This window comes from Phalaenopsis equestris, unplaced genomic scaffold (assembly GCF_001263595.1).
Source record: "Phalaenopsis equestris unplaced genomic scaffold, ASM126359v1 Scaffold000002, whole genome shotgun sequence".
NCBI classification, from domain to species: Eukaryota; Viridiplantae; Streptophyta; class Magnoliopsida; order Asparagales; family Orchidaceae; genus Phalaenopsis; species Phalaenopsis equestris.
Genome location: NW_018164444.1, coordinates 73,451,897 through 73,479,141, shown reverse-complemented (window position 1 = coordinate 73,479,141; position 27,245 = coordinate 73,451,897). Strand labels below are relative to the sequence as shown.

Below are 27,245 nucleotides of genomic sequence, written 5' to 3'. Positions count from 1 at the left end.
TTTTTTATAATTTTCTTAGAACAATAAATCACTGATAACTTCCTCCTGAACACACAATAAATTTGAAGCAAAAAAAAAAAAAAAACACACCAACCACTAATTCATCAGCCAATATATTACCGCAAAATACCTGTTCCGAGGCTAATTTAAGTTGGGACATTTACATACAATACCACAAAATTCTTAAGTATTTACTGATCTAACACCCAAAGTTCACCTTTTTACTGTATTTTCTTATGTATTTACTAATATTCACCTTTTTACGCATGTGTTTATAACACCAAGGTGTTATACATGTAAATAACAAACGTTGTCTTAGATATGTAAATCTGTAAGAATTGTATGGTACGTATAAAAACAACTAAAAACAGCAATTATCAAGTATAGAATTCCAAAATCCTTCAACAACTTTTAGCAGTACTCCTGAAAGCGTTTTTAAGAATTTGAGGAGAAGAAAAAGTAAATCAGAGTGCATCGTATATAGACCAACAGAGCAAAAAAACAATTGACATTATCAACCAATTGAATCCAAAACCTGAAAATATTAAAAACCAAAGAGACTGCAAACAAATAATTATATAATTGCACAACACATAAACTCTTCCAAACCAAAACGGGTTTCTAATAAGAATCTCTCATATACACAAACATAAAGCTACTGTTAAAGAAAGCAAAAAAAAAAAAAAAAAAAAAAAAAACCAGAGTTTTTATTTAAAACCTGAAGGAGGGGCACTAAGACATCTCACGGAATCTGGCAATGGCCTTCTTCTGAATGATTGTCTTGTAGCTGTCCCCAGGCTTAGCCTCCAAGGCATTATCCACAACTTTCCTCTGCTGGCTCCCCAATCCAGCTCTATCGTCCACAGCTCTGGCTTGAACGGGCTCTTTAATACCGCTAGCATCTTTTCCAAGTCCCTAGATGTTTTTATTCAATGTGCCAAACACAGAAGAATAGTTCAAACAAATGAGAGATACATAAAAGTTTGCATCCTTCACCGTTTTTAATAAAGGTAGATTTACATGCTACCACAAAATTTCTATACATATTTACATAGCTAACAACTATAGTTCAGTTTTGGATGAGGATACAACCTTACCAGTGCATGAAAAAAGTTTATTTCGCTTTTTAAAGGTCAAAATGGTGGTCTTTTTTTTATGTGGTATGTATGTAAATGTATTAACAACAAGATCAGCATTAACTAATCTTAGCCTCAGCAACTGAACATCACAGATGAAAACTCTTATGGTATAAAGATTTGATCATCAACATTCAATGAAAAGACTGTTGTGTCCACAACAACCATGCCACAGTGAGCTTTTAATGGAAGCTAGTCTATGGAGGTGGGGCACTGTCTCCCTGTTTCCCCCAAGTTCGGATTATAACATTTCTTACCTAAAATGCCACCCAATGCCCCTAATCCCATCACACCCTCACTTAAACAAGAACATAATGAACCCTAAGGCCAAATCCTCTCAAAACACATATGGGAATCAATATATGCATCAAGGAACTCATTTAGGCTTTAATAATCCATACTTCCCATCTCTATCCCCAAAAAATGTTATGGGTTCAGCTAATTCACCTCGTCTGTCTCTCCCTCCCTCTATTTTAGTATCACTTCAGAGCAGAACAGTTCATAATATGAGTAAAATCAAAGTAGAGAAAACCGTTAAGAGTGGCACAAGTTTGGCCCAACGGAGCTCTTTCGTTTATAGCATGATATTGCAACTACATACATACATGCCTTTTAAGACTGATGAATAATACAGCAAGATTTTGCAGGTATTGGCAATTCTCACTCTAATCCACGTAACCGGAAACTTATGTTTATCTTTCAAGTAATGTCAAAAAGGTCAATTGACTGTTTATAAAGTTTATAAAAATTTCAAATTACTCCTAACTTTTTAAATTCGAATTGAAATAGTACTCCATGAGAACTATTTCAACCCATATTAAAAAAGTGATGACTAAATTGAAATATTTATAGACCATGCGATTAAAATGACCAATTGCAAAGAACTAGGAGACTATTTTGACACTTCTCTATTTATCTTTTTAACTAGATATTGAGCATGGACCCTCCAAAATCAAAGCAAAATGAGTTGATCTAGATCAGCATAATTGAAAATTTGAAATTATTAAAATTTAACGTTTTCACAATGATTTTTCATTGCCATAAGTTTCTGAGGTAAATTAAAAGTCAAAGGCAACAATACGAAAGATAAATAATAATGCAGCTTACGAAATCAAAACCATTAGTGATATTCTAAATATGAGTTTGGATATGCATGGTCATTCCAATTCATTTAGCTTAAGATATAAATCCATAGATCCTAATGCGTCATATTTACACTAAGAAAACAATTCAGTTCTTGGACAGATACAAAGTAAACTTTCACAGTGACATCTTCAAAAAAACACCAAATAATGTTTCTTAGCACTCATTTGGTTGGTCGAAGTTAGAAAAATAACTTCCAAAAACAATAACTCTCTTCGTTTGGTTAGATGGAATGTAATTGAAAACAATTATCAGTTTCAAACTCTAAAAACAACTTCAAAACCCCTCAAAAGTGATAATTTCATTTTTCATATGCGAAATGATTGAAATTTAAATCTGAATATTCCAAAATATTTTTTTCTGCAAGCAACCAGTTGAGCCCTTCAAGTAAACAAAGATGAATGCACTCACTTTGAATTGAAAAACAGGTGGATGGAGGATAAAAAAATGCACCAGATGTTGCAACAATCCTAATAAAGAAAGGAAGATTTACATAAAGACCGCTCAATTCCAATGTATTTATATATCCAACAACTCAAATTCAATTTTTACATATAAGCCGCTTTATCTATACATGAAAAGGTGTATTTCACCTTTTAAAAGTTAAAACAGTGGTATTTTTTATGTGTTATGAAAGATTTGGGTGAAAATGTTAAAGGTAAAGTTTACGTGTATGAATATATAGGAATTGGGTGGTATGTATGTGAATGCCCCATAAATAAAAACACCGCCACATTTACAATTACGGGTAAGTTATAACATTTCCCTACTATCAAACAAACCAAAATAAAAACAAAAAAGGAATACTAATTTACAAAAAAATGAGAAGGTAGAAAGTACCAATCCTTCCTGCCAACCCATGTTGCGAAGCATTCGATTCCCAACATTGTTCTCGTCAATCATGCGATCCGCAGTAATCACCTCATAGCTTGGTAGTTCACGCAAAGGATGCTCTCCACCCACTCCAGGGGGAAAAGGCATTGCTCCCATGTCCGCCAAATGGCCTTTCCGAGATGGATTATCACAATCTTGACAAACAAATGAATTTCTCACGAAGTTATTAAAAATCCAACAAATACCTCTTAAACTACCAACCAGTGAATTTGGCCTAGCCTAATTCTTACATTCTATAAAATACTGGCATTTACATACATACGATCCAATTCTTATGTAATTACATATCTAGCATCTAAACCTTAATTATTACATTTAAACCACCCAAATCTTCCATATCACATAAAAAATATCGCCATTTTAAAAATTAAAAAGTGAAAGACACCTTTTCATGCATAGGGAAGGTAGCATGTATGTAAAAATTGATAGCATGTATGTAAAAATTGAAGTTAGGTGTTAGATACGTAAACAAAAAATAAGTAGTGTGTATGTAAATACTCCTAAAGCATATGAGCAATAAAATGCATGAATAAAGATGAGATTTCCAACAGAAGAATCAAATATATACATTCATCATTAAATTAGTTGTCTATTTGCCTGATCCGTGCATACCTATGATAAACTCAAAGTAACTACAATGGTTAATAAATACTAATACATTACGATATTCACATTAAATGATATTTTGCATGTATAATGAAAATTGCTAACCCTTACTCGAATCCCCAAGCCCGTCAGATAAATCATCACCAAAAGACGATCCATATCGGCTTCTCCTCTCAGCTGCCCGATCTCTGTAAACAATTTGAGGCAGATTAGTTTGCACAGGGGTCTCCGAAAATCTTCGTTTGCCACTCCCCGCTACCACAGGTGTGGGCGTGTACGAACTCAATGCGGATGCATCCGTCTTAAATGGTGTAATTGTCGATGCAGACTCAGTATTTCGCAAAGAAATCCTCTCAGCAGCCGCAGAGGAAGGTGGCGAAAGAGTAGCAGCACCAAAACCTGAGGATCCTGAAAATGTTGTGTCAGCTCTTATCACACCTCTTCCAGATCCTCTGATGACACCCATTATGGCTCCACTGGAACAATTACTAGCAGGCCTCGGCTTGACCGGAGAATCTATGGCAACACTAGAGATACTCGAAGCCTCTTTTAAAGAAAAAGAATTTATTTTTGACTTTGTTTTCCCGGCATATGAACTACTCTGTTTATCATCTGTTAACCCAGGCTGTTCGTTGTCTTCAAGAACGATTCGAGCAGCCTGGCCCTCACTATTTCGCTGTTTCCAGATTGCGAGAACATTATTCATCTTCTTTTTGCTGGCAAGAAGATTGTTCTTAGATGCCAACTTAATTTCTTTTTGCTTTTCCTTTTCCTTCTTCTCCGCGGCGAGAGCAGCAGAAGCAGCAGCATGCACAGCATCAGGTAATGAGGTGGTTTCATTTGATTTTATGGTGGATGCAGGGGCAGATATTACAACTTTTTTAATGTTGGTGTTATTCGATGCCTTTGTACTTTCAGATGTTGATTCTCCGGAAGTCTTACCATTGCCTTGGTTAGCCCAAGGAACATACTGCTGACTTTGATGATCATATGAATACCAAATTCCATTATTACCATCATAATAAAGGCCTGCGTAAATAGAAAAAAAATAGATGAATAAAAATACGAAAAAGATGACTTTATTTATCAAGAGATGATAATGGGGCAAACTGGGAATACAAAACAAAACTAACCGGTATTTCCGTCATAGTAAAATCCAGATGATGCATCATAGTAGTAACCAGATTTCTCATCCCAAACAAAACCAGCCTGCGGAGCTGAACCACCCATTTGAGATTCTGTAGCTCCATTTTGCTCAGACGCAGAAGCAGCGGATTGCTGTTTATCATCAGGATTATATTCTTTAGGTGCCCAACCAACAGCATCATACTGAAAGATGAAGACAAACAATTTTTAGCACTCAAAAATTAGTATTTCAACCAGACAATTCAGAACCTATGGTGGTTACAAAATAGGAATGTAAGCACCAGAGTTCAACTTCTGTATCAAAATATCAGCCCATTTAAATAGGATCATGCACCTAAAATAATAATAACAAGAAAAAAATAATAATAATAACAACAACAACAACAATAATAATAATGAGATCTACATACATGGAACTGAATTCCTATGTATTTACATATATAACACTCAAACTACCTAACCATCAAAAGGAATATTTCACTTTAAAAGGTACTTGAAATCTTGAAACTTGATGATGTTGCAGAGAAAAAACATCAAGGTGACTTTAGAGCATTCAAAAGAAAGAATATCAGAGAAGACCATAACAAAGAGAGATGCTAAATCTAAGCCATAAATACGATTTTTTTTCTAGGAGTAATTAAAGGGGAAATTATAAATAATTTTATAGAATTATATATACTGGGATTGAAATAAATATGGCTTAATCGAAGCAAACTTGAGGTAAGCAGAAATTTTCTTCTTCTCGTTTGTAAACCTCAAACTTAAAAGGCATGGAATTTTGAGCAGTGGAGGCCATGCCCACATACTTGACAAGGAGAATAATTTATATTCAATATAATTTAAGAAAGCTCATAGTTCTGTAAAGCTCAGTAGATAAGCACGAGATCACTGTGGGATCAATAAGAATGTTATAAGTACAGTGATTATGAAAATAGGGAAGAAAACATTTTCTAAGGGGCCGTTAAGTGTTAAAGATCTCTTCTTATTTCTATTCTTTGCTTATATTTCAATATGAAATAAGAATATGTTTGGTTTTAATATTATTATTTATTGAATATTGCATAGATAAAATTATTTTAAATTTTGGAAGATGGTGATGCTGACACGACCAGAAGTGTTGGTGGACCAAACAAAGAGGTTCACAACTTTGGTGTAGGTTAGCATGGACGGGGAGGATGGATAGTAGTGGGCAAAGGGTTGGTTGGTAGCGGAGGCAGATTTCATGGGGGTAAGAACTAGGTTGGCTGGTGATGGGGAATCAACAAGCATCAGGTCAACCAACTGTGGACACGAGTTTGGCTGGCATGGTTTATGAGGTTAAGTGGTTAATTATTCACTCTTTAAAAGCAATGAAAGCAACTAAAAGTTTTTTAGTGTATTTAAAAAATAGCTTAATCTGTATTTCAACAAAAAAATAATTAAATTTATCAAACTTTTTTTGCAAAAACAGAGTACAGAAAAAAAAAAAAAAGTGACACCAAACAGGCCCCTAGTTTTCATACAAATTTCCTTTTAGATTTAAGCTATATCAAAATTTTGAGAAGAAACAGATGGGTGGAAACTACTGGTTAAACCAAAAAAATGACAAGTGTAGAAAAACCAAAAAGATAGAATTTCATGATCAGCACTACCCGGATGAAAATGTCAACTTATTCAAACTTGATATCAGTTACCAACCTGAAGTACTTGAAAATTATATCATCATCCGTTTGGCACAAATAAATGAAATTGAAATAAATGAAAAACCCAACTGGTTAATGCTTTAAAAGAACCTGTTGAGCAAATGTTGCTGCCTCAATTGCAGCTGCAGCTAGACTGCTCGATTGTGGAGCACCAGATGAAGGACCATGAATGCTTTTTGCATAAGCTACACGTAATATTTGTCCATTCTTTTCAAGGGTTAATCCATTAGTTGCTTCTAGAGCTTTTGTGGCATCTTCCACCTGATACCGATGGCAAAGTAAGAATGCCAATGAGTTTGAAGTCAAGTTAATGGTGTATCTATTCTGTATGAACATTACCGAATGAAAATGTAAAAACGCAAATCCTCTGGAGACATGGGTAAATTTGTCCCGAACAAGGCGTAGATCCTAAATAAAGTTAAAAAGTAAGAACCTAAACGTCGAAAAAGAAAAACATTAGCTTAATTTATTATACAATTACTACTTTTATAGGAGCATGCTTAGAAAACTCGTAGCGAAGCATTTCTTCATCAGCATTATCGTCTAGTCCACGGACAACTAAAACATGAGTTGGGCCTGCAAACAGATTCCAGATAAACCAGTGAAGATTTAATTTGTAATAAGAAAATAGACTGCAAAATAAACAAAAAAATACCAGCATCTGATCCTTTTCTCCCTAGCAATGCTGGAGGCGTCATATCAGCCGGAGGAGCATCATCAGTACGAGGCTCATTGCACTAATCGTAGAAGAATCCGAGATTGAATAAGAATGTAAAAAAAAAAAGACAAATATAATGTTTCTACTCAAGCAAAAGTAAACTATTCACCAAGAAACCTATAAGTATGAATGATCATTTACTAATCAAAATGTTTGCAAAAATGATGCAGAATCCCAATATGTTCATGTTGTATAGTAAGATTCATTGTCAACAAGCCTCAATAATGAAACCATAAACATTTCTAACCAATAAGTTAACGGATAGGACACAAAATATACATGGCCCTATACAGATTTTATATCACATATCACTAAAAACCCTATACATAAATAGTTGCAAGGTTCTTGAGTTCAAAAATCATACAGAGAACAGAGCATTTGTCTAAAACAATAGTTAGAACTGTAATTTGTTGAAAGTATGACACCATCGAAATAAAAGCATTTATCATAAACTCCTGAATATTATTCCAATTTGAAAATTCTATATAATTACACAACCCTCCAAATTAATATGTAACTCGCATTTTCCATTCAAATAGTCAAAAGGTCAAAACTTTGCATACAGAAATCTTCCAAAAGAAACGCGCTCTGGTGTTTGATACCAAGATAAATAAATAGCAATCCTTTCACCGTATAAAAAAAGATGGATTACTACAAATATGCAACAAAAAATCCAAATTTACAATAACTTAGGTTTACTTCATCTACTCCAATAGCACAAATCAAACACAAGTTAGAACAACAAAACATATTGCCACAGAACCAATAATATATTGAATGAACCAAACAAAAGGAGATAACAGAATTTACTATAAGAATAACGTTCTAAGCTATATCTATCGTCAATGTATTTGTCATGCCTTCTTTGGCATTCGGCTGACCTAAAGTTACGTAAAAGTGGAAAGAGATTTATAAAGATATATCGTCGTTAAGTTTATCCAACAGTTATATTTTCAATTATGTTTTCCCATAATTCGCTCATCATGTGGCTTCAACTAGTAATAATCTTATATAAATTGTAGTGATAATCTTACATACATTGTAAGCTTACAATTTGGCAGGCAATAAGAAAAAAAAAATTAAAATATCCATACATCAAAACCAAAGCATATTTCTGGAGCAGATAAAAAAAAAAAGGGGCAGCAAAGGAAACAAATCAATGCGGGGCAGCAAAGGAAACAAATCAAAACAAATCAATGCTGAATGCAAAAAGCAAACCTGAAAACAAGATGTTCGGCGCGCAAAATTTACACAACCACAAATGGTACAAATCCAATCGGACGGAGGAGCAGATCTGCTATATCCATAACCAGATTTTGCAACGGCTTCTTGGCGTAGAGCAGGTGCGCCCGCCCCCCCTGTTGGCTTACTACTGCAGCACAAATTCATCAGCACAAAGTACTGAAATTTCACTCCATTTTTCATTTTTTTCTTTACTTGTGCAGTGGTGATCAGAATGCTATTAATAGCAAAGATGGGGGTAAAAATATCCAATATCAGGCAAAATTAAACAATTAATAGTAAATGCTAGTGAGAAAAAGTTATAAGCAATATTAAACATTCATATAGCCAACTCCATAAATTCACAATCTTTACCTTGATTTATAAAATACATATTTATAACTCCAAAAATCACTTTACAACTGAACATCTTTTTGGTTGATTTATTACATAAATCACCAACAACATATAATGTAGGTCGTGTAATTTAAGTATGACGTATAATTTGTAATTCATGTGAAAAATAATGGAAAATAAATTAGTTTTTTATTTGTATTGGTGTCAAGCCACAACTAGAAACAAATTGGCAACCCAATAACTTCAGAATTCCATCACTCCAGCAAAAATGCATGCCCTTTACAATATCACACAACCAGAATTGTTCACTTATAAATAAACCAACTATAAACCAACGAACTGTGCTCCTCTTTAACAATTCCTAAACAGAAATCATCCTACAATGTGCAGCTGTACAGTTTACCATTTTCAAAGCACTCTTCATGTATTGAACTCACAAATCTTTAGCAAAAATCAATTTTATGCAATCAACTCACCCAAATTCCATACACTAAAATACATTGTGCTGGGATTACCAATGAATTTCTTTTCTGATTATCAATAAAATTACAAGATAGCCCATTCCTAAAATACCTTTTATCTCATGTTGATAGAATAGCACAATTCTAACGTACTGCTCCAAAGCATGATGAATCGAGAGGAGACATAAGCATGATGAATCGAGAGGAGCATGTATTTCATTGAAGTGAGGTGCACAGTATACAGAATATTTTTTTACATGAGATCGGAAGTAGCAGCAGCAGTATCAAATAAAAAACTGAATTAAATGTAAGTTGAAACCAAAAATGGGAAATCAACATAAGTAGAACACAATTCTTCTGTATCTACATATCCCACACCTAAACTTTCATATTTACATATATATCACTTTGGTGTTTAAAACCTATGCATAAAAAGGTGTATTTGACTTTTATAAAGTAGAAATACTGCAATTATTTATGTTATATTGAAGATTTGAGACTTACATGTGTAAATATGAAAGTTTAGGTGTGAGATATGTAAAAAGATAAGAATTGTGTGCCATGTATATAAATGCCCCAAAAATAAATAGTTATAGCATGGCTCAATTAAGCTCCTAAAGACATAAGCGTTCCATATATTATTATTTCTCCCATGATGCAACATGGAAAAACAATGGGAGAGCATCGTAAAAAGAATAAGCACAAAGAAAAAATTAAGCAAAAAGTAGCAGCATAGCACATATAGGAAGCAAGGAGAAATGTGAAAACACTGTTACCAACACTTTACAAACACAAAATTTCATATTAACCTCCACTTGGTAACCCTATGCAAGCCACAAACAGCCCGAAATGCACAGGTATAACGTGGACCCACTTGAGCTCAAATAACAGCAAACTGGAGCAGAATTTAGAACCAAGAACCATGGATCAAGAAAACCAAAGGTTATTCCCATTGGCTTTGGAAAATCTATGCAAAAGTATTGTGCTTTTCTCTAAGGGATCGGAGTCAATCAATCAAAAAGTAGACCCACTGGAGCTACAACTAACAGCAAACTGGACCAGAAACTAGAACCAAGAACCATGGATCAAGAAAACCAATGGTTATTTCCATTGGCTTTGGAAAATCTAAGCAAAAGAATCACACTTTTCTTTAAGGAATCATAATCAATTAATCAAAGTGTAGGGTAGAAGTAAAAAATATCATAGAATGATCACTTTATCATCATCATTATCAACATCAATATCTTCATCCAATTAATGAGGTTCAGCTTTATAAATCCTTATCTTCATTTGTTCCTCCAAGTGTTGCATGAGTTGTTCTCTATTTTTTTTTAGCATAACTTCTATTCATGTTATCTTAAACATATCATCATTCATTCTTACGCTTTTTACATTAATCTTATCTCTTATGATTGAAATTTCTATCCTTGTAAATTTCCACACTTCCAAATCTATTTTGTGTTGACTTATCATCAATTGATAGATCTTACTACAACAATCTATTTAATACAAGCATTTTAAATTTAACGCTCATAATTTCTCATTCATCTTAACATTCTCATATATGTCACGCTTACTAGGCTACTATTGACTTTTATACCCTTCTTAGCTGCATTAAAAGTATAAGAAAGAAACAGAACAGCATTGTCCTTCAATCAAACATAAACACAATACATAAGATAGATGAGTGTAGACATAAGGGAAAGAAGATATTGGGGAGGCTATGAAATCAATATATGTATTCCTATTCCAACTATTTTATCCAATCCACACATTACTAACCTTAACCGCATAATTAAAACAATAACAACACGGTGCTATACATAATAATCCCATGGCATCATTTCATTTAACGGATATAGTGTGGTGTGTGTAGATGCAGTGGGGAGAGGGGGCAAATCTTAAAAAAATATTAGTTCATGCACCACAGATATGTTCATACCTGTACTCAAAAAAAAGCTTTCTTCCATCAATAGCAAGTCCATTCTCTCCAATACCATCCATCATACTACATGCAGCTTCCTACATAAAAATAATTTAGAACATACACAGTTGATAATGTGGCTGTAGAAACTGTTAATGCACTAGTTCATACCACAGAGGGAAAGTCAATAAAGGCAAAACCACGAGAAACACCAGAATTGCGTTCTTTTATTACACGCACATGCCGAAGAGGTCCCCATTCAGCCTGAAAAACAAAGAAAAAAACTTGGCTGAAAAATATAAATATAAGGAATGAATTAAAGGAATTCTTTCTAGGCCAAAAGATCATACAAGCATTTGATACAAGTCTTCCTCAGTTGTCTTCTGGGATAAACCCTTTACAACAACTGTTGCTGATGGGGACTGCAATTTTAAATTTGTCCTAATATCAGCAGGTGATATCGGTAAAAAGGCAGTAGTATTAACATAGTAGAGAAGGATAACACTACCACAGATGAATTACTGAAGTGTTTCTCATCATGATCATAGTCCCATCGGTTCTCACTTCTTTCATAACGTCTGTCATCATATATGTCCTCTCTATAACTACGACGTCCTCTAGGAGATCTAGATCTCGACCGATCATCACGTCCACGAGATCGAGAGTCATAGCGCCTATCATATGGGCTCTGACCTCTTTCCCAACTCAAACCTCGCTTTTCTCGTTCCAATTCACGAGAATCATGTCTTCGCCAACTACTTTCCCTTCTTCCTCTATCTTGATCAGACTCATATTCATACCGGCCAATATCATAATCTCTTTCCCCCCGATGCCTAAAATCATATTGGTCGCCAGCATCATCACGATCTCTAGTCCCCGTCCTACCATGCCTTTCAAATGCATAGTCCCGATAACCATCCAAATCATGATAGTTATCCACAGGGCGATATCTATCATGAAACCGGTCAATTTCATGAAAGGAATCGATTTCATGATACTTTTTTGGATCATGGAAGTTATCAATGTCATGAAATGACGCAGGTCGTCTAGAATCTTTGTTGAGGCTATCTTCATCATCGAAGTTTCTCCTTCTAGATTGAGGCCACATGCCAGAAACTGGCACGGGTGGATAAATATCCCGGTCAACCATCTGCCCTGGATATGCACTCCGTGAATAAATCGGGTCCCTTGAAAACCTTTCATCAGGACCCCTCCTACCACCAGATCCACCAGCCCTGCCAAATTAATTGCAGTAAAGTGGAAAGAACAAAGCAAAGTAACAACTGCATAAGAAATTAGAAAAATTTAAATGATGTTACGAAATGAAGAAGCATATGGAAGATTAGACCATTGTAAGGTATTTTAGTTAACCAGTAAAACCATTAGCATGCTCCGCTAGAAGCAATTTTAACATATTCGTGCAAAAAATCATCCATGCAGCTAACTTAACTCACCTGAAATCTGGCTCATGCGCTGCACCATATCCCTCCAATGCCTGTAGATTAAACAGAATAAGCCATGTCAGCAACAAATCGTTAAGGAAGGAGTAGGGAAATCCATTCCATATCAACACTGGCGCACTGCTTTCAAGGATAGTTCTTTAAGGAGGTTATGCCAGTAAACATGAAGGGGTCAAGCACATGAGCCATTAAATCTTCTACATCACCCGGCATAACTAAAAAAGAAGAAAACTGCAATTACGCTGTTAGTATCCCATCCTTGTTGTAAAGCATAACGCCCCGGATCCATTTCTTTCAGTCTGCACCACTGCTATCCTGCAAATTGGAAGGTTCTTGATAACCTCTCACAGAGTTGCACGCTGTTTGGATATCTGTCCTGTAATTGATGCACAAACAGACTATTATGCAATTTTCAATGGAGAAACAACCCTCAAAAGTGGCCAGCCAACGTAATGGATTCTTCAAACCAAGACGTCCAATTAACATCCCATCTTCAGGCTTTTAGAACACAGCCGGTAAAAGATTCATATAATACAAAGCATTTGTAGCCAATCACATCCACCAATAGTTTAAGAATAGGCAAGAAATTGAAAGCATATTTGATATTCTATGGAATCGCTGTTTAATAATGGAATAATGATGCCAAGAGAAATTAATTTAAAAAGGTATGCATTGACACAACAATAAAGGACCACTTATTAAAATTATAAACAAACCAAAAACCACATCAAATTTGGATTTGGACTGTTTTGACGAATATTTAGTTTCAGAAAATTAAATGCATTTTTTACTCTAAATTTCAAGTTCACCAGAAATAGAATGTTATTTCTAATGTAGAATTTTCTGGATTTTTTGCTCTCCATCCAAACCAGTCAAACATAGAAGAGAGAAAAGTTGTAGAGCATTCCATCCAAATTAGTAGAAGTAAAAGCTAGTATGAGAAAGTTAAACCAAGACGTAAGAGTTAATTTTGAGTGAAAAAAATTAATCATACTCCAAACATGTTTCTCTTTCAAGTTCCTGTGATTTTAAAACAAAAGAGAGGAAAAGAAAATGAGACCAAAGAGGACCTCAAAAGTTCTCAGTGGTTTTAATTAAGTTAACTTGGGCCTGCAATGATAACTAAATTGAAAATCAGGAACAATAGGAGCATCTAGAGATCACATGGTTAATGCTGAGCATAGCTAGTTTAAAAAACACAGAAATTGTATGCCTGTTAACTTTCTTCAACACAACAATCAGTTAATAAAGATGCTGGCTTTGAAGATGTGCAGCAATAATGCAAAAAAATTAAATAATTGTTAGAAAAATACAGCAAAACTTAACCCGTGCTTTAGGCAACGGACACAAAATTACATTTTTTTAAAGATTTCCCCAAGATTCACAAGTTTTCCCCTTGATATCATTTACCAAGTGCTGCAAAATTCATTCCAGTGAGTGCTACTAAACAGACTAAAATCACGATACTTCTTTTCAACATTCACTGCTCCCCATCATAAGTTATGTATGCCATTCTACGAAAAAGATTAATCAACCTTTCTATTGGATTCAAATCATGTTTTATACCCAAGGCCATCCTGTTACTTACATAAGTTCAGAACTAAACAGCGCACACATTGCGATATTTCTCAATGGAGATTCTCATACGCATCTTGAAAATAAAGATCAAATTCTTAGTACTCAGTAGAGATGAAGGTCAAGGCCAAATGACCAAGTCCAGGGGAAGTGATCCGGATCATACAACAAAAAATCCAAGGATGGCAAGTTTAGAAGGAATCTTTGAATTTCAAATATATTTCTGATAAATATGTAATTACAAGTTTAAATTGAAAAATAGAATCTTTTAATGGAGTTTGTTTAAGACTTTATAAAAGAGTTTTATTAGGAGTTAGTTTCCTCCTGTTCTCGAGTTAGTTTGGTTAAGATTTAAATCATTTCATGTTGTATTTTGCCATCAATCGACGTGATTCTTGCAATGGCAAGCATCCAAAAAATTCTCCCAAGCATTATCTAATTCAATCTTACTTTTTTTCTCTATTATTGTCTTCGGACAATAACCAATTTCATCTTGTAACATTAAATAGTTCTTCATGCTGATATATCAAAAATAAAACCTGGAATTGATGTTTGCAGTAATCCAGAAACAGGAACACTAGGCATAATTTCTGTTTGGTCTACAAAAAACAATAAAGAATGCATAATTCCTTATGTAATAGAAACCATAATCCATAGTCTTAACAAAATTCCAATCAACTCCAAAAGTAAAATCCAATCAACTCCAGAAGTGCTTTACAATTCTAGTTTCATACGATGTAATGCATGATCATTTTACATGGTAGTAACAAAGGAATATAAAGTTTGTTGGATTTGATGTATTTAAAATGCAAAGTAAAGTATTTCAAATTTATGCAGTTTTTTGGTTGAATGTAAATCAATTACAATGAAATGTTTTCTTAGGGGGAAAGATAAAAGGGTTGTGGGGGCCACGAGGTCAATGGAGCTCAGAACAACAAGAGAGAGAGAAACATTAGTGAAGTGGAAGGTGAGGACAATGGAGGCGAAGTCGGCAACGAAAGCAAGGTTACCACTAGAGGTGAGATTAACAAGGGCAAGGATGGGGACGATGATATTGGGGTAATGACTGTATCACCCGATTATTATAAATTCGGAATTCACAAAAGATGAGCTTTTTGGAGTATTCTAAATTCCTAAAAAAATACTTCTTTTTTTTGTTTTACTTCACACGAAACACTTGCAAAACTTAAAACCCATGTATTTCCTCTTACTTTACACAATTAATACACCAACCAAAATAGCTTATAGTCTCATAAAGCGACTAGATATGATAGGGATATCATGGTCATATCAAAAGATAACCAACACGCCCTTTTATCAAAAGCAAAACTAAAGAATAAAAGAAAATTACTAAGAATTTCATGTATTGGAAATATCTCCATCAAGATTTAACAAGTCAAAATCAAGAATTGACGCATTTTCTGTTAATGAGGCAAGGTGAGACATAAGCCTGAGGCAACTTGAGATGTAAGCCTTGAAAAAGAAAACTCAGAAAATATAAAAGAATTCATAAATATGACATAAATCCTTGACATATTTACTTAATTTATCATCATAAAAATATAAATCACATAATCATTAAAAAAGCAAGTATCAATTTTAGCTATTAATATAAAATGAAAAATTAAAATAAGAATCAAGATAAGTATTCACTTAAAACAAAGGGGATGTTTTGTTTGCGGAAAAAAAAAATTGCAGTGTAATATTATACTTGGAATACCTTTTAGTTATTTAGTTTAGCATAAAATAAATATAGGACTTCACATTTTCTTATTTGGTTCGAAAAAAAAAAAATTGAATTGATGTAAAATATGTGGACGAAGGGCGACAACAGCAGATGTGGGCAACAACCGTGGTAGGCAGTGGCGGGTGAGTGGCAGGCGGATGCAGGCAAATAGCAATGGGCATCAACTAGCAGCGGCTACAAGAAATACTTTACACTATACTTGGAATTCATCTGACTAAACAACTGAATTTCTGAAACTCCAACAAAAAGAAAGCAATACACTCCATTTGCAAAAAACCAAAATTGCCCCTTAAATACATCACGAGGATCAGAATCTACAGCAGCTTCATCCACATTTTTAGAACATTTAAAAGAATCATTATGTGTAAGAATTATATCATCTTTTAAGTTACATCATCACCATCTTCAAGATCTTCAAGTATTATATTTTTTTATTCTTAATCCCTAAGTTTATCATAAAAGAAAATAAAAAAAACTTATCAAAAACAACAAGAATCCCAATCTACAAGTAGGTGATCTCTCCTCCTCGCCCTTGCACACTCTGAAAGGCAAGTTCATAAGCTCTCACTCGACAAGAACCTTGTTCGTTCAACCCGCATGCAATTGAAATGCTCGGCACAAATTTAGAGTCACATTTATTATATTATATATAAAATAGTATCTAACTAACTATCTATCTATCTATCTATCTATATATATACACAATTCTTATGTACTAACAGATCTCTCTCTCTCTCTCTATCTATATATATATATATATAATGAAGCATTTATGTACATAGCACACAATTCTTATGTATTAACAGATTTAACATCTAAACTTTCATATTTACACACATAGCACTCAAATCTTTATATCACATCAAAAATAGCACTACTACAGCTTTTAAAAGTGAAATATGCTTTTTATGCAAAGATTTAAAAGCACCATAGTGTTAAGTGTGTGAACATGAAAATTAAGGTTTGAGATATGTAAATACATGAGACTTGTCTGCTGAGTATGGAAAGTTTCCTAATACAATATGTTAAATATAATATAAAATATATTAGATACATAATATGTTGATATAATTATTTTTTAACACTTAACTAGTTGAGGTGCATGCCTCAAGATGTGCTAAATTTGGAGTCAAGTATATTAAATTAGATTATATAAGATATAAAATAATATATATATATATATAATGGAGCATTTACATACATAGCACACAATTCTAATGTATTAACATCTCTCACACCTAAACTTTCATATTTACACATGTAGCATTCAAATCTTTAATATCAAATAACATCAAAAAATAGAACTATTACCGCTTTTAAAAGTGAAATATGCTTTTTTCCTGCATATGTAAATTAAGGTATGAGATATGTAAATATATGAGACTTGTCAGCGAAGTATGTAAGGTTTCCTAATATAATATAAAATATTTTAGATACATAATATACTAATATAATTATTTTTGACATTTAACTATTTGAGGTACATGCCTCGAGACGTGTGAATCAATTAAAAAAGTTCAAGCCACACTGAAATTGAGGTGGCAACCTCCAGCTATTTTCTGTGTACTAAAAGTCAAGGAACGCCACAAAGTGTGGGCTTCAATCTCTTTTTTAAACCATGACCCCTTTATACTTACTAGCAACAAACTTGAGGTAATTAAAAAAAAAGTAATTAATAGGATTTAAACTTAAAAATTGCAACTGGATAAAAAAATGGACAGTTTGAAACAAAAAAGCCAAACAACAAACAAAAAACATACAATATTAACCATTTCTCAAATATCAACAATATCTAGAGAAATCAAGTACATATAAAACCCCCAAGGTGTGTCGTTAAACAAAATCCCAAATAGCGGAAAAGTGACAATGGAAGAAGCATAGGATAGGTTGCAAAACAGTACATTTGATAATTTCATTAATTCTAGTAGCTAAATATACATATATTTAGGGTTTGTATGGGACGGCTACAACTTTTTGTAAAGGTGATTGTAACATTATTGTGGAAAACAATTTTTTTAAAGTTGCTTGGGATATTATCATTTTTACTTTTGAAAATGTTAAACACAACTACCGCAATTTAGCAGACCTGGTATAAAATGCAGCTTCTCATCACAAAATTTCAAATAAGTGGCATGAAAGAAACAACTAAAAATAATTATGGTGGCAATCTAAAAAACTCAGTGAGAAACTACCCCAAATAGATCCCTAGTTTTGATGTGTGCTAAACAATTCACTACGGTAGAGTATCTAATTATCGTCTTAGCATTGTACAAGAATCCAAGGGTGAAAAAAGATAATCAATAGAGATACCAAAAATTTTTACGTGAAAAACCCAGAAAAAGAAAAAACAACGGGGTCTTGCCTAGTTGAAATATCTCACTATGAGTTGGTGATTACAGGTACAACACATTGTCCTACAAGTAAGAAAGGTTATATTGTTTCTCAAGTTACAATGTTGGTGAGTGCAAAAACTTGTTGCCTCTCGACAGGAAGCGGTAGTGGCAAGGAGTGAATGTTGGAGCTTCGGTGCACCGTCTTCGGAGTCGGCACAATGTTCGAGATGATGCACAACTTCGTATGTTGCTATGTGATTCTGCAATGTTAGTGGTTGCTTCGCACAATGCTTTATTGTAAAAAGCAGGCGACGGGTGATGATAGTTGACAATGGCCGACAGAAGGCGATTAGAGATGGCCAAAGGCGGCGGCTGTCGAACACTGCAGCAATTGGAGTTGTCGAAGACAACGGTGGATGGAGTTGGTTGGAGTCAACAGAGGTTGAAGTTACCCAAGATGGCAGAGGTCGGAGTTGCCTGAGGCAGCGGCAGTTGGAGTTGCCGGAGGCCACGGCGCTCGGAGTTGTCGAACGCTGCGGCGCTTGGAGTTGCAGGAGGTCGCGGCGCTCAAAGTTGCTGGAGAAGGCTACGGCGCTGTCTGAGTGGTGATAAACTGTGGTTGGCGGTGGCCGGTGAGCAGTGGTCAACAGTGGTCGACAGCAGTAGGCGGTTGCAGAAGCAAGAGCTTTTAGCATGATCATCAATGCGGAATTCTAGGCTTCAACTCCCTCTTCTACAGACTCTAGTCTTCCTCTTGCCCAGAGTCTAGTCCCCTCCTCAAGAGGGGGTATAGCTCTGTTTATAGAGTGAGTTGTCAAAAAGGACGACATAAGGACTGCTCCTGATTGGAAATCCTGAAAATATCACCTTAATCGGATCACGTTCGATGGACATTTAAGTGTCTTAACAATATCAGAATTGAATGATCTTGCACTCACTGGATTCGTCTTATTAAGATGCCCGATTTGACTATAAACTTGCAAAATTCTTAACCTTGTAATTATACCCAAAAAGATCTCAAAAGTGGTGTAATTGCTTGTTTTGAGTTTGACTTCACTCGACTTAGTCTGATTTTGGTATTGTTGGATCCATCTCATTGAGTCAGTCAATTTGACTGTAAGTTTGCTAAAATCAGAGTTTTGAATGACTTTTTAATCAAAGTTTGAACGTTTCATGCCCAAAAAATTGCTTCTAGATTTGTATCATGCCTCAAGATTTGTGTCAGAAGATGGAAATTTGTAATGGTGTATCAAATCTAACTCATTTAAAAATATTTTCCCACATTCAATCAAGTTAATGGCATTAGTTTGTTACTTTATTGTAATCATTTCAAAATTACTTTTAGTCAGCTTACTATAGCTATATCGTCTTTTCTTATAATTGTTTTGTCATGGTTAAGATATTTCAAGGATTAAAATCAAGAGTTGAATGATTAAATCAAATCTTCTCTCTAAATACACCAAAATATTTTCCCCTTAGCACTTTCAATTCTAGTATTGAACTTAAGAATAGGACAGATGATTTAACATAAACCATTTTCGCAATTTATTATACCATGCAACTACCAAAGTTTAGAAAGTGATAATTCTAGTTTTTTTATCAATTCATTGTATTCAAATTTCTAACAAAATATCTAACATCTTTAAAATTTATTTTAATATCTTCAAAACAACATCAGTATTGTATAAAAAATGTGGCATCAAATAAATACAGTATGATTTTTTTTTAAAAAAATATTCATTATTTCTCATTTGAGACTAATTTAACAACATAGAAGTCCTAAAAAGTATGTTGGTATAGAAATTTCTCGCAGCATATAATAATATAAGAATACACAACATTAAAAAATATATGTGTCTTTTAAATATTCTTTAAAAAGTAGAAAGAGAATTCCAAGAAAGTAATACAAACATTATCCAATAATAGCACCAGAATTATTGATTGATAAAACGCCCCAAATAATCTCAGTTAGAATATTCCAAAACAGAGGAAAATGAAAAATATCTCACCGCTTGTAAACCTGTTGAAGCATTTCTACCCTCAATTTAGCATTTTCTGATCTAGGAATATACTATCAATTAAAATAAAATGTGCTTATATAGATACAAATTTTCATGCACACCAATCCACAAAGAAACACAAGAAAACAAATATAAACAAATCCATCCTATAATAAATGTATGCCTGAAATAAAATCAAATACGCACGGTGCACATGCATAATAAGATTCTGAACACACGTCCAAAAACATATGATACACACCCATCACATATAAAATGAAAAACCTAAATTTAACACAGCGTATAGACTAACCAAATTCCACAAACAATAAAAGTGTTGTATTAACGAATTCAGCCACTGTTTAACTTAGTCCAAGACGAATTTTCATGATGAGTAAACACATCATCACATAAATATTAAACAATGCTTTGGATAAAGTATACATCTTTTAAATGTTGTTGTGATGTTATCGTCAAGGATAAATCAATATACATGATGATGATATTAAAATGTATAATATCAATATGAAAATAATGTAACATCAATAAAAAATCAGAAAATATGGTCCAGAGAATTACCTCTTCATTTTAACATGGCTTCCTTTTAAATAAGAAAATAAATAAAGCAACTGATTCTACTGTTGGCACGAGTCCATCCTATATAAACTCCACAGAAGTTAAGATGCCTAAAATTACTTTAATGCAATTCCAACTCCTAGCCCAAAAATTCATTCTTACCTTAGTATGCGTAGTATTTCACAATAGCACTTTCAAGAAATATTTTTTTTTCAAAGAACTCTAAGCACTGTCGCATATCAGCAGGCTTGACCTTCTGAATAACAATTAATTACAACATCTAATGCAAAATCTTACTCATCTCAAAACCAAACGTTCTTCCAGATAGCGCAGGACATTAATTTAATCGCAAAATGATAAAACCCAGATTTCATAGGATTTTCATCATTTAGTGTTAGATATAGAGCAGGATTTAAGCTGGATTTAACCTAAATCTTGCCAGACGGTCATTTTGGACAAAATAAAGCCTCGGATTTGATAAATCCGGACTTCATATATTTCAGCCATAAATCCCCGATTTACTAAATCCCGTGAATCGGTGGCTTTAGTAAATCCGGGACGGGCGGTTCGCGCGAAAAAAAAAAGACGTGAAGTTACCTTCCTCAATGGTTTCGGGTAGGAGAAGAGCAGGAGGAAAAAAATGGGAGTTTCGGGTCTCTGTAAGCCGCGATCCCGTCGTTGCGTTCACAGCTAGCTCCAACTGCGACTGTATCGCGAGGGTTCGGTGACGAAGGCGACGGTTTTACGGTTTTGGACGAAAGAGAGAGGAGTGAGGGACATGCGAGGGTTTCGGGGAGAGAAGCAATACATCCGGAGAGAAGCAATATATCAGCGGGGAGAGAGAGGGGTAATGCAGCCGAGGCCCGAGGGTTTCTATTTCATTATTTAAGTTGATTTTCTTAATTTAATTTTATTTTAAGTTTAATTTATTACTTTAATTGATTAATGATGTAATAATTGATAATTAATTAAAATATTATCATATTAATTATGCTTATATAAATAAAAAATAATTATTTAAAATATTATCAGATTAATTATAATTAAATAAATTTATTTATTAGAAATTCCACAGTATTGTAATTTGCAAGATTTAGGTGTATTTATGTACATTAAATACTCAAAACTTATTTAATTGGCTATGAAATAAACTAATAATTTGGTTCATTTACATGAATGCTACATAATTTCATCCTTAATAATTAAATATTTATATTTACGTACAAACAACTCAAATTCTTAGTAGCACGTAAAAATACCACATTCACAATCTTTTAAAAAGTGGAATACACATGTTCGTGTGTAATTTTATGAAATCAAGATGCGATAAAATCTAAATATAAAACTTTCGGTGTTACGTATGTAAATACATAAGACTCATGTAGTATGTATGTAAAATTCTCAAATATTGGTCTTGAGAGTAGTTTTAAAGCTAGGGCGAGGTCTTTTAACCAATCAAGAAAATTGCATTGGCAACTTTAAACGAGTTTGATGTTTGGTAAGGATCTAATCGAATATATTTTATAATCATGAATATGTTTGTGAGACCAACACATCGTCGACGTTGAAGATGTCGTAAATGATATTCATGCGTTAGCCGACTTTTCTTAACTTCAATCTTCTTTTATCAGTAAGGTCAATCTAGTCCGCAATATTTAATGTTTATTAATTCATTGATTCTCTTTTTACCTCAAATAAATCACTAAAATATTTTAAAAAAAAGTGTTTATGATCAATTTCAGTAATTAAAGTTGAATGTTTTTTTAAATATTTTAAATTTATTAGACCTTGATGATTTATAAATACAATGCATACTACAGTGGTGTCAAGTTCATGCTTCATGACTTAATCATGTAGTCATCCCTAGGGATGTTATGTTTTATCCCATTATCCAAGCATCACTAGGAGAAGCAATGCGCAATATTTGATTTATTTGATTATAGATTACAATTTTCACATTAAACATCTAAATGACCTTAGATTAGAGTAATATTAGATTTGATAGATTTCTCTCATCAAGGCGTTCATTAACTACAAGCACACTATATTCAAAATTTATAAAATATTTTAAATAGTGTTGCAATGTTTTCAACCGTACTTAGGATTTATTTGGGGCAGTTATGGCTATTTGAAGAAGCAGCTATAAAACTGCACTAGAATAAGTTATTGTTCAAAAAATTACAGAAGTTATTGCCAAATTTTTATTTATTTCAAAAAATCAGAACTTTATTTTCTAGCAGTCACGACATGTAGCCTGGGTAGGTTGTAAAATGCATATTTCCGCCACAAATTTTTGAGAAACAGATAAAATATAATTTTGTCATACACAATAATATTACGGTGCAATGCTGCACAACTGCCTCATATGCACCCTTAAATTGTTTGTTTTACGCTCATTTGAACTCAAATTGGAACACTTCTAGCGTCATTGATTTGTCACATCAATACATTTTGTTTTATTATAAATTTGCCAAAATTAAAATTCAAATAGGTGTAAATTTAATTTCAAAAATTTTAAATTCAGCCATTTATGAACCTAAGCCGGCCAGATGAATTTTCTAGCGACATATCAATAATCATCAACATGTTTTACTTCATCAAAACAATAAACTACATTATAATCACAAATATTTAAAATTCATACTCATCAATTAAACTATTAAAATATAAACACAAACTATTTAATATTCTTCATCTAAATTTATGAATTAAAACATAAATTAGTTATTTTGAAATTTGTAATACTTAATGCTAAAGCTCAAAATATATCAAGATGAAATTATAAATGAACAATTTGAAAAATTTAAAAATAAAAATAAAAATCATGGAAAACAGAGTTTTTCCTCTTTATTAATTCACAAAATAAAAATATAATTATTATCCCATTACTTGCAATTAAAGCATGAAGTTTGCAACCAAGGCTACATAAATTACAAAGAAATGTCAATGTGACAAATTTATTGATAAAACATTTGAAATATATAGAGGATCTCTGACCAGCATTTGAACAAATGTCAATGAATGTGATAAATACATGAATTCCAAGTAATAATCAAACTAAGGTCTCAAATGTTTGAATAAACAATATGCAAAAGATGAGATAGGAAAGAATACATAATGGTTTTTAACGAAAAGATGGGCAAAATATTAAAGCTTAGAGGAAATAAAAGTATAATCTCAAAGTTTATTGGGAGAAGAATGACCAAACAACCAATGTCAATGATATGAAGGAGGGGTAAAAGAGAAGACAAAATGAGTAATAGCAATCAACTAGTTAGATGTCACCAACTTCAAATGGTTCCACAAATCTTCATCCTCAAAGTTGAGCTCCTGAAAGACAATAGAAGAGATAAAATGTTATCGAACAATTCTGAGGATTGATAAATAATGAACAGAAGAAATTTTTTTGAAAACTAATAATGGACATATAGAACTTCTAAAAAAGGCATATATTTGAAGGGATCCGCAACCCCAATTCGATGAAAAAATATTACGTCTGGAGTCCGGACGCGAGCTGCGCGTGGACAACGGACGTGATACAGCGGAGGTCCAAGCTCCCGCTCTCGGGCTCATGCCATGGGAACTTAAAAAAAAAATAGCAAAAATATACAAACTCAGGACATACCAGTAGAGACAGTAATAATGAATCAAAAGGCGACAAGAGAGGCGGAGACAAATGCCTATGAATGGTGATGCAAACAATACAAGCTTGAAAAAACCTAAGCAATGAGGAAAAATCATGTTATTCCACCATCATTCAAAAGAATGATTCATGCAATGATAAATGGCGGTAAGGGAAAAGAGTTGTTACATCCTAGGTTAGGATTATTAGTGGTCCTTTCACATGACCTCAACCATTTGCCACCCCTAGGGAACTTGCCAAAGCTAACTGATTAGGACCCAAGGATTGGGGGTTGACACAAAGAACATGGAAGAGATGAGTCACAATTTTAGGAATTATGAAGTCACAAAAAGCAGAAAAGTGTGTGCATGTGGTTGGTTGGTGGCGAGCAAACAAATGCAAGCATGCAACTAGAAATTAGCAATTAGCAGCCAATGTACAAAAATATGATGATGGTGACTAATTTTAATTGGCTTGTGATGCTATGTTAAGAATAAAGATTTCGGGATGCCTCGCTGATTAAATATGGGCGTCAATATGAGCATACATGATGAATATGAGAGAAAATAAATAGAGATGAGAATAATTACAATTATAAGAGAATAAATGCACATTATCCAAAATAAGATATTCTTTTAAAATAACTCTTTCCTAGTATCATTTTTCTAAATAACACAATTAACAATCTCCAATCAAAGCATGATCATCATCATTGCTATTGTCTCAATTATTTGAGGTAAGCTTTATGAATCCTTATTTTTCATTCAATATTGATGAGTTTTACCTTAAGTGTCAAAATCTTTTTATCACAAAATTATTTTGACAACTTCTATCCATGTTCCCTTATATCTTCGATTTCTTCTTTAACTCTCTAAAATTAACTTTAACTAAACTTCAAATAAGTGCATTTTTCACCCTTCATTGTACATAAAAAAGCTATTTGTCTTTTTTCAACTATCTTATCTTTCATAGAAGAAACTGTGACCATTCATCTAATATAATCATCAATTAATTTATAGTTTCTAATTTTATCACACAATCATCTTAATATTCTCAATTCTATCACAATAAACTAATCTCAAGGCTTTTTTTAGTGTCCAACACTCAACTCTATACAGATCCATAAACCTGTTTATAATTTTTATAAATTTTGCTTTTAAATTTCTATAAAATCCTCTTATTACATTTAACCACTTAGCCTTGACATTGGAAGCGTATCCTTAAATAATATTTCTCCATCTGATGCTTAAATATACTTATATCACACCAAGGTATTCCTTTATCTTCTTATAATATTATTTAATAATTTTCACATTCACTAAAATTATATATTATATACTTAATATTTATTTCAATCATAACCAACAAATAGTAGTGGGCAGAATATTGTTCTAGCTCACGACGATCGAGTTGCTTCAGGGTCTTTGCAAACTCGCCCGACCACATCACTTCGGTGAGAAGCACGGGAATATGCTCCACCTCAGGAGACGGCGAGAACCAATTCTTATCAGTATCGGCAAGAACGTATTTGTGGTATGGACTCATCCAAACCTTTCCGCTCCTGTCACGGGTAGGAACCCATCTAGCTGGAGAGCCTTCCCTCTTACGAGAAAAGGGAGGTGGCACATTAGGACTTTCCATGGGAGCGTTGCCCTCTCATCGAGTCCCTTCCTCCCCAGATGGTTGTTGGACACTGGATCAGCAAGGGGCAACGAGGCTTCTGATCCTAGGGCAGTCACCATCTCCCTGAAGTCGGCTCCGCCCCCGGCTGTTTAGAACTTCTCCGCGACGCAGAACCTATGTCCTGCTCGAACTCAGATAAAATCACTGGAAACGAGCGGCTAACCACGACCCTGGCTTGCAAGTCCAAGAAGGTGCAGCCAACCGATTGTGCCATCTTAGCTAGTTCCTTCCCTCGGATTGAAGGTGTTCCTCCGGGCGCATTCGGCGACGTAGCGGGCTCACTAGTTCGAATGCATGCATCCAAAAAATCAACTCTTGCACCAATGATAGTAACCTCTCCATTCGAAAAACCGTTGAATTACGATGGAGGTCTTAGAAGTGAGAACAATAAACTCCACACCTGCAGTGTCAACACCAGCTGTTGTAATCCCACCAGTATCTTGGCCTTTGATAGACCCAACCTTCAATCGGGCAAGCTTCGCTTGAGGTTTCCACCCAGCAACTCTCGCCTCACTCGCTTTCTCCCTCTCAATCTCTCTGGCCTCTGACGCCTCCCATAGTTCCTCAGTCATATGACCGTATTTTTAGAACGAAGAACTCGATCGATGATCCTCAAGTCCGCATATTGGGGGTCGAGAGTTGATGGCCTTCAATCCTGGCAGCATCGACAACCAAGTGCCACGGCAAAGTCTAAACTTTGCCCTCCATTACATCTGAGGAAGCCACTCTGACTCCCCAATCGCCTGAACAAGAGTTGATAAGAAACTACATCTTCTAATCCAATAATTTATTATCGAGTCCCAACAGCTGGAATCGATAACCGGTCGATATCTTCCCGGGCAACCCTGAACGTGAACAAGTAGCTGAAAAAGATTGGTCAGTCAAGGGATTTCCACTCGATGACCAAAAACAACGTAAGACATGATAGTCGTGATTGAGTTCAGCAAGACATGAGCAGGAA

The 27,245-nt window shown here is 34.0% G+C and overlaps 2 protein-coding genes across 5 annotated transcripts in view; both read right to left on the bottom strand.

Annotated features, from left to right (window-relative positions):
- Nucleotides 1-583: 583 nt before the first annotated feature.
- LOC110039484 (SUPPRESSOR OF ABI3-5) lies at nucleotides 584-21,822 on the bottom strand. Of its 4 annotated transcripts, none has more exons than XM_020744564.1 (16): nucleotides 21,577-21,822; nucleotides 12,990-13,124; nucleotides 12,743-12,783; nucleotides 11,797-12,523; nucleotides 11,639-11,710; nucleotides 11,460-11,552; nucleotides 11,307-11,386; nucleotides 8,544-8,694; nucleotides 7,263-7,344; nucleotides 7,092-7,183; nucleotides 6,947-7,015; nucleotides 6,698-6,868; nucleotides 4,913-5,108; nucleotides 3,885-4,808; nucleotides 3,120-3,307; nucleotides 584-915 (listed from the first exon to the last, which is right to left on the bottom strand). In XM_020744564.1, the coding sequence occupies exons 2-16, from the start codon at nucleotides 13,035-13,037 to the stop codon at nucleotides 733-735; spliced, it is 3,117 nt and encodes a 1,038-aa protein (XP_020600223.1). In that variant the 5' UTR covers nucleotides 13,038-13,124; nucleotides 21,577-21,822; the 3' UTR covers nucleotides 584-732. The 4 variants fall into 4 exon arrangements, with proteins under 4 accessions (XP_020600223.1, XP_020600222.1, XP_020600224.1 ...); XM_020744563.1 differs by having other exon boundaries at nucleotides 585-915; nucleotides 8,544-8,697; XM_020744565.1 differs by having other exon boundaries at nucleotides 585-915; nucleotides 3,891-4,808; nucleotides 8,544-8,697.
- Nucleotides 21,823-24,039: 2,217 nt separating this feature from the next.
- Nucleotides 24,040-27,245, bottom strand: part of LOC110028728 (dnaJ homolog subfamily C member 2) — a 7,397-nt gene continuing 4,191 nt past the window's right edge. Inside the window, exon 2 of the mRNA XM_020730699.1 lies at nucleotides 24,040-24,309. The gene's annotated coding sequence lies outside the window, so the exon portion shown is untranslated. The remainder of the gene's footprint in view (nucleotides 24,310-27,245) is intronic.

Bases quoted from the DNA above. Each gene is read 5' to 3' on its own strand.
- LOC110039484 (XM_020744563.1), bottom strand. From the start codon at position 13,037: ATGGATCCGGGGCGTTATGCTTTACAACAAGGATGGGATACTAACAGC. The intron at 12,784-12,989 runs GTAATTGCAGTT...TTTAATCTACAG, and splicing joins AAGGATGGGATACTAACAGC to GCATTGGAGGGATATGGTGC. The intron at 7,184-7,262 runs GTATTTTTTTGT...ATCTGTTTGCAG, and splicing joins GAGAAAAGGATCAGATGCTG to GCCCAACTCATGTTTTAGTT.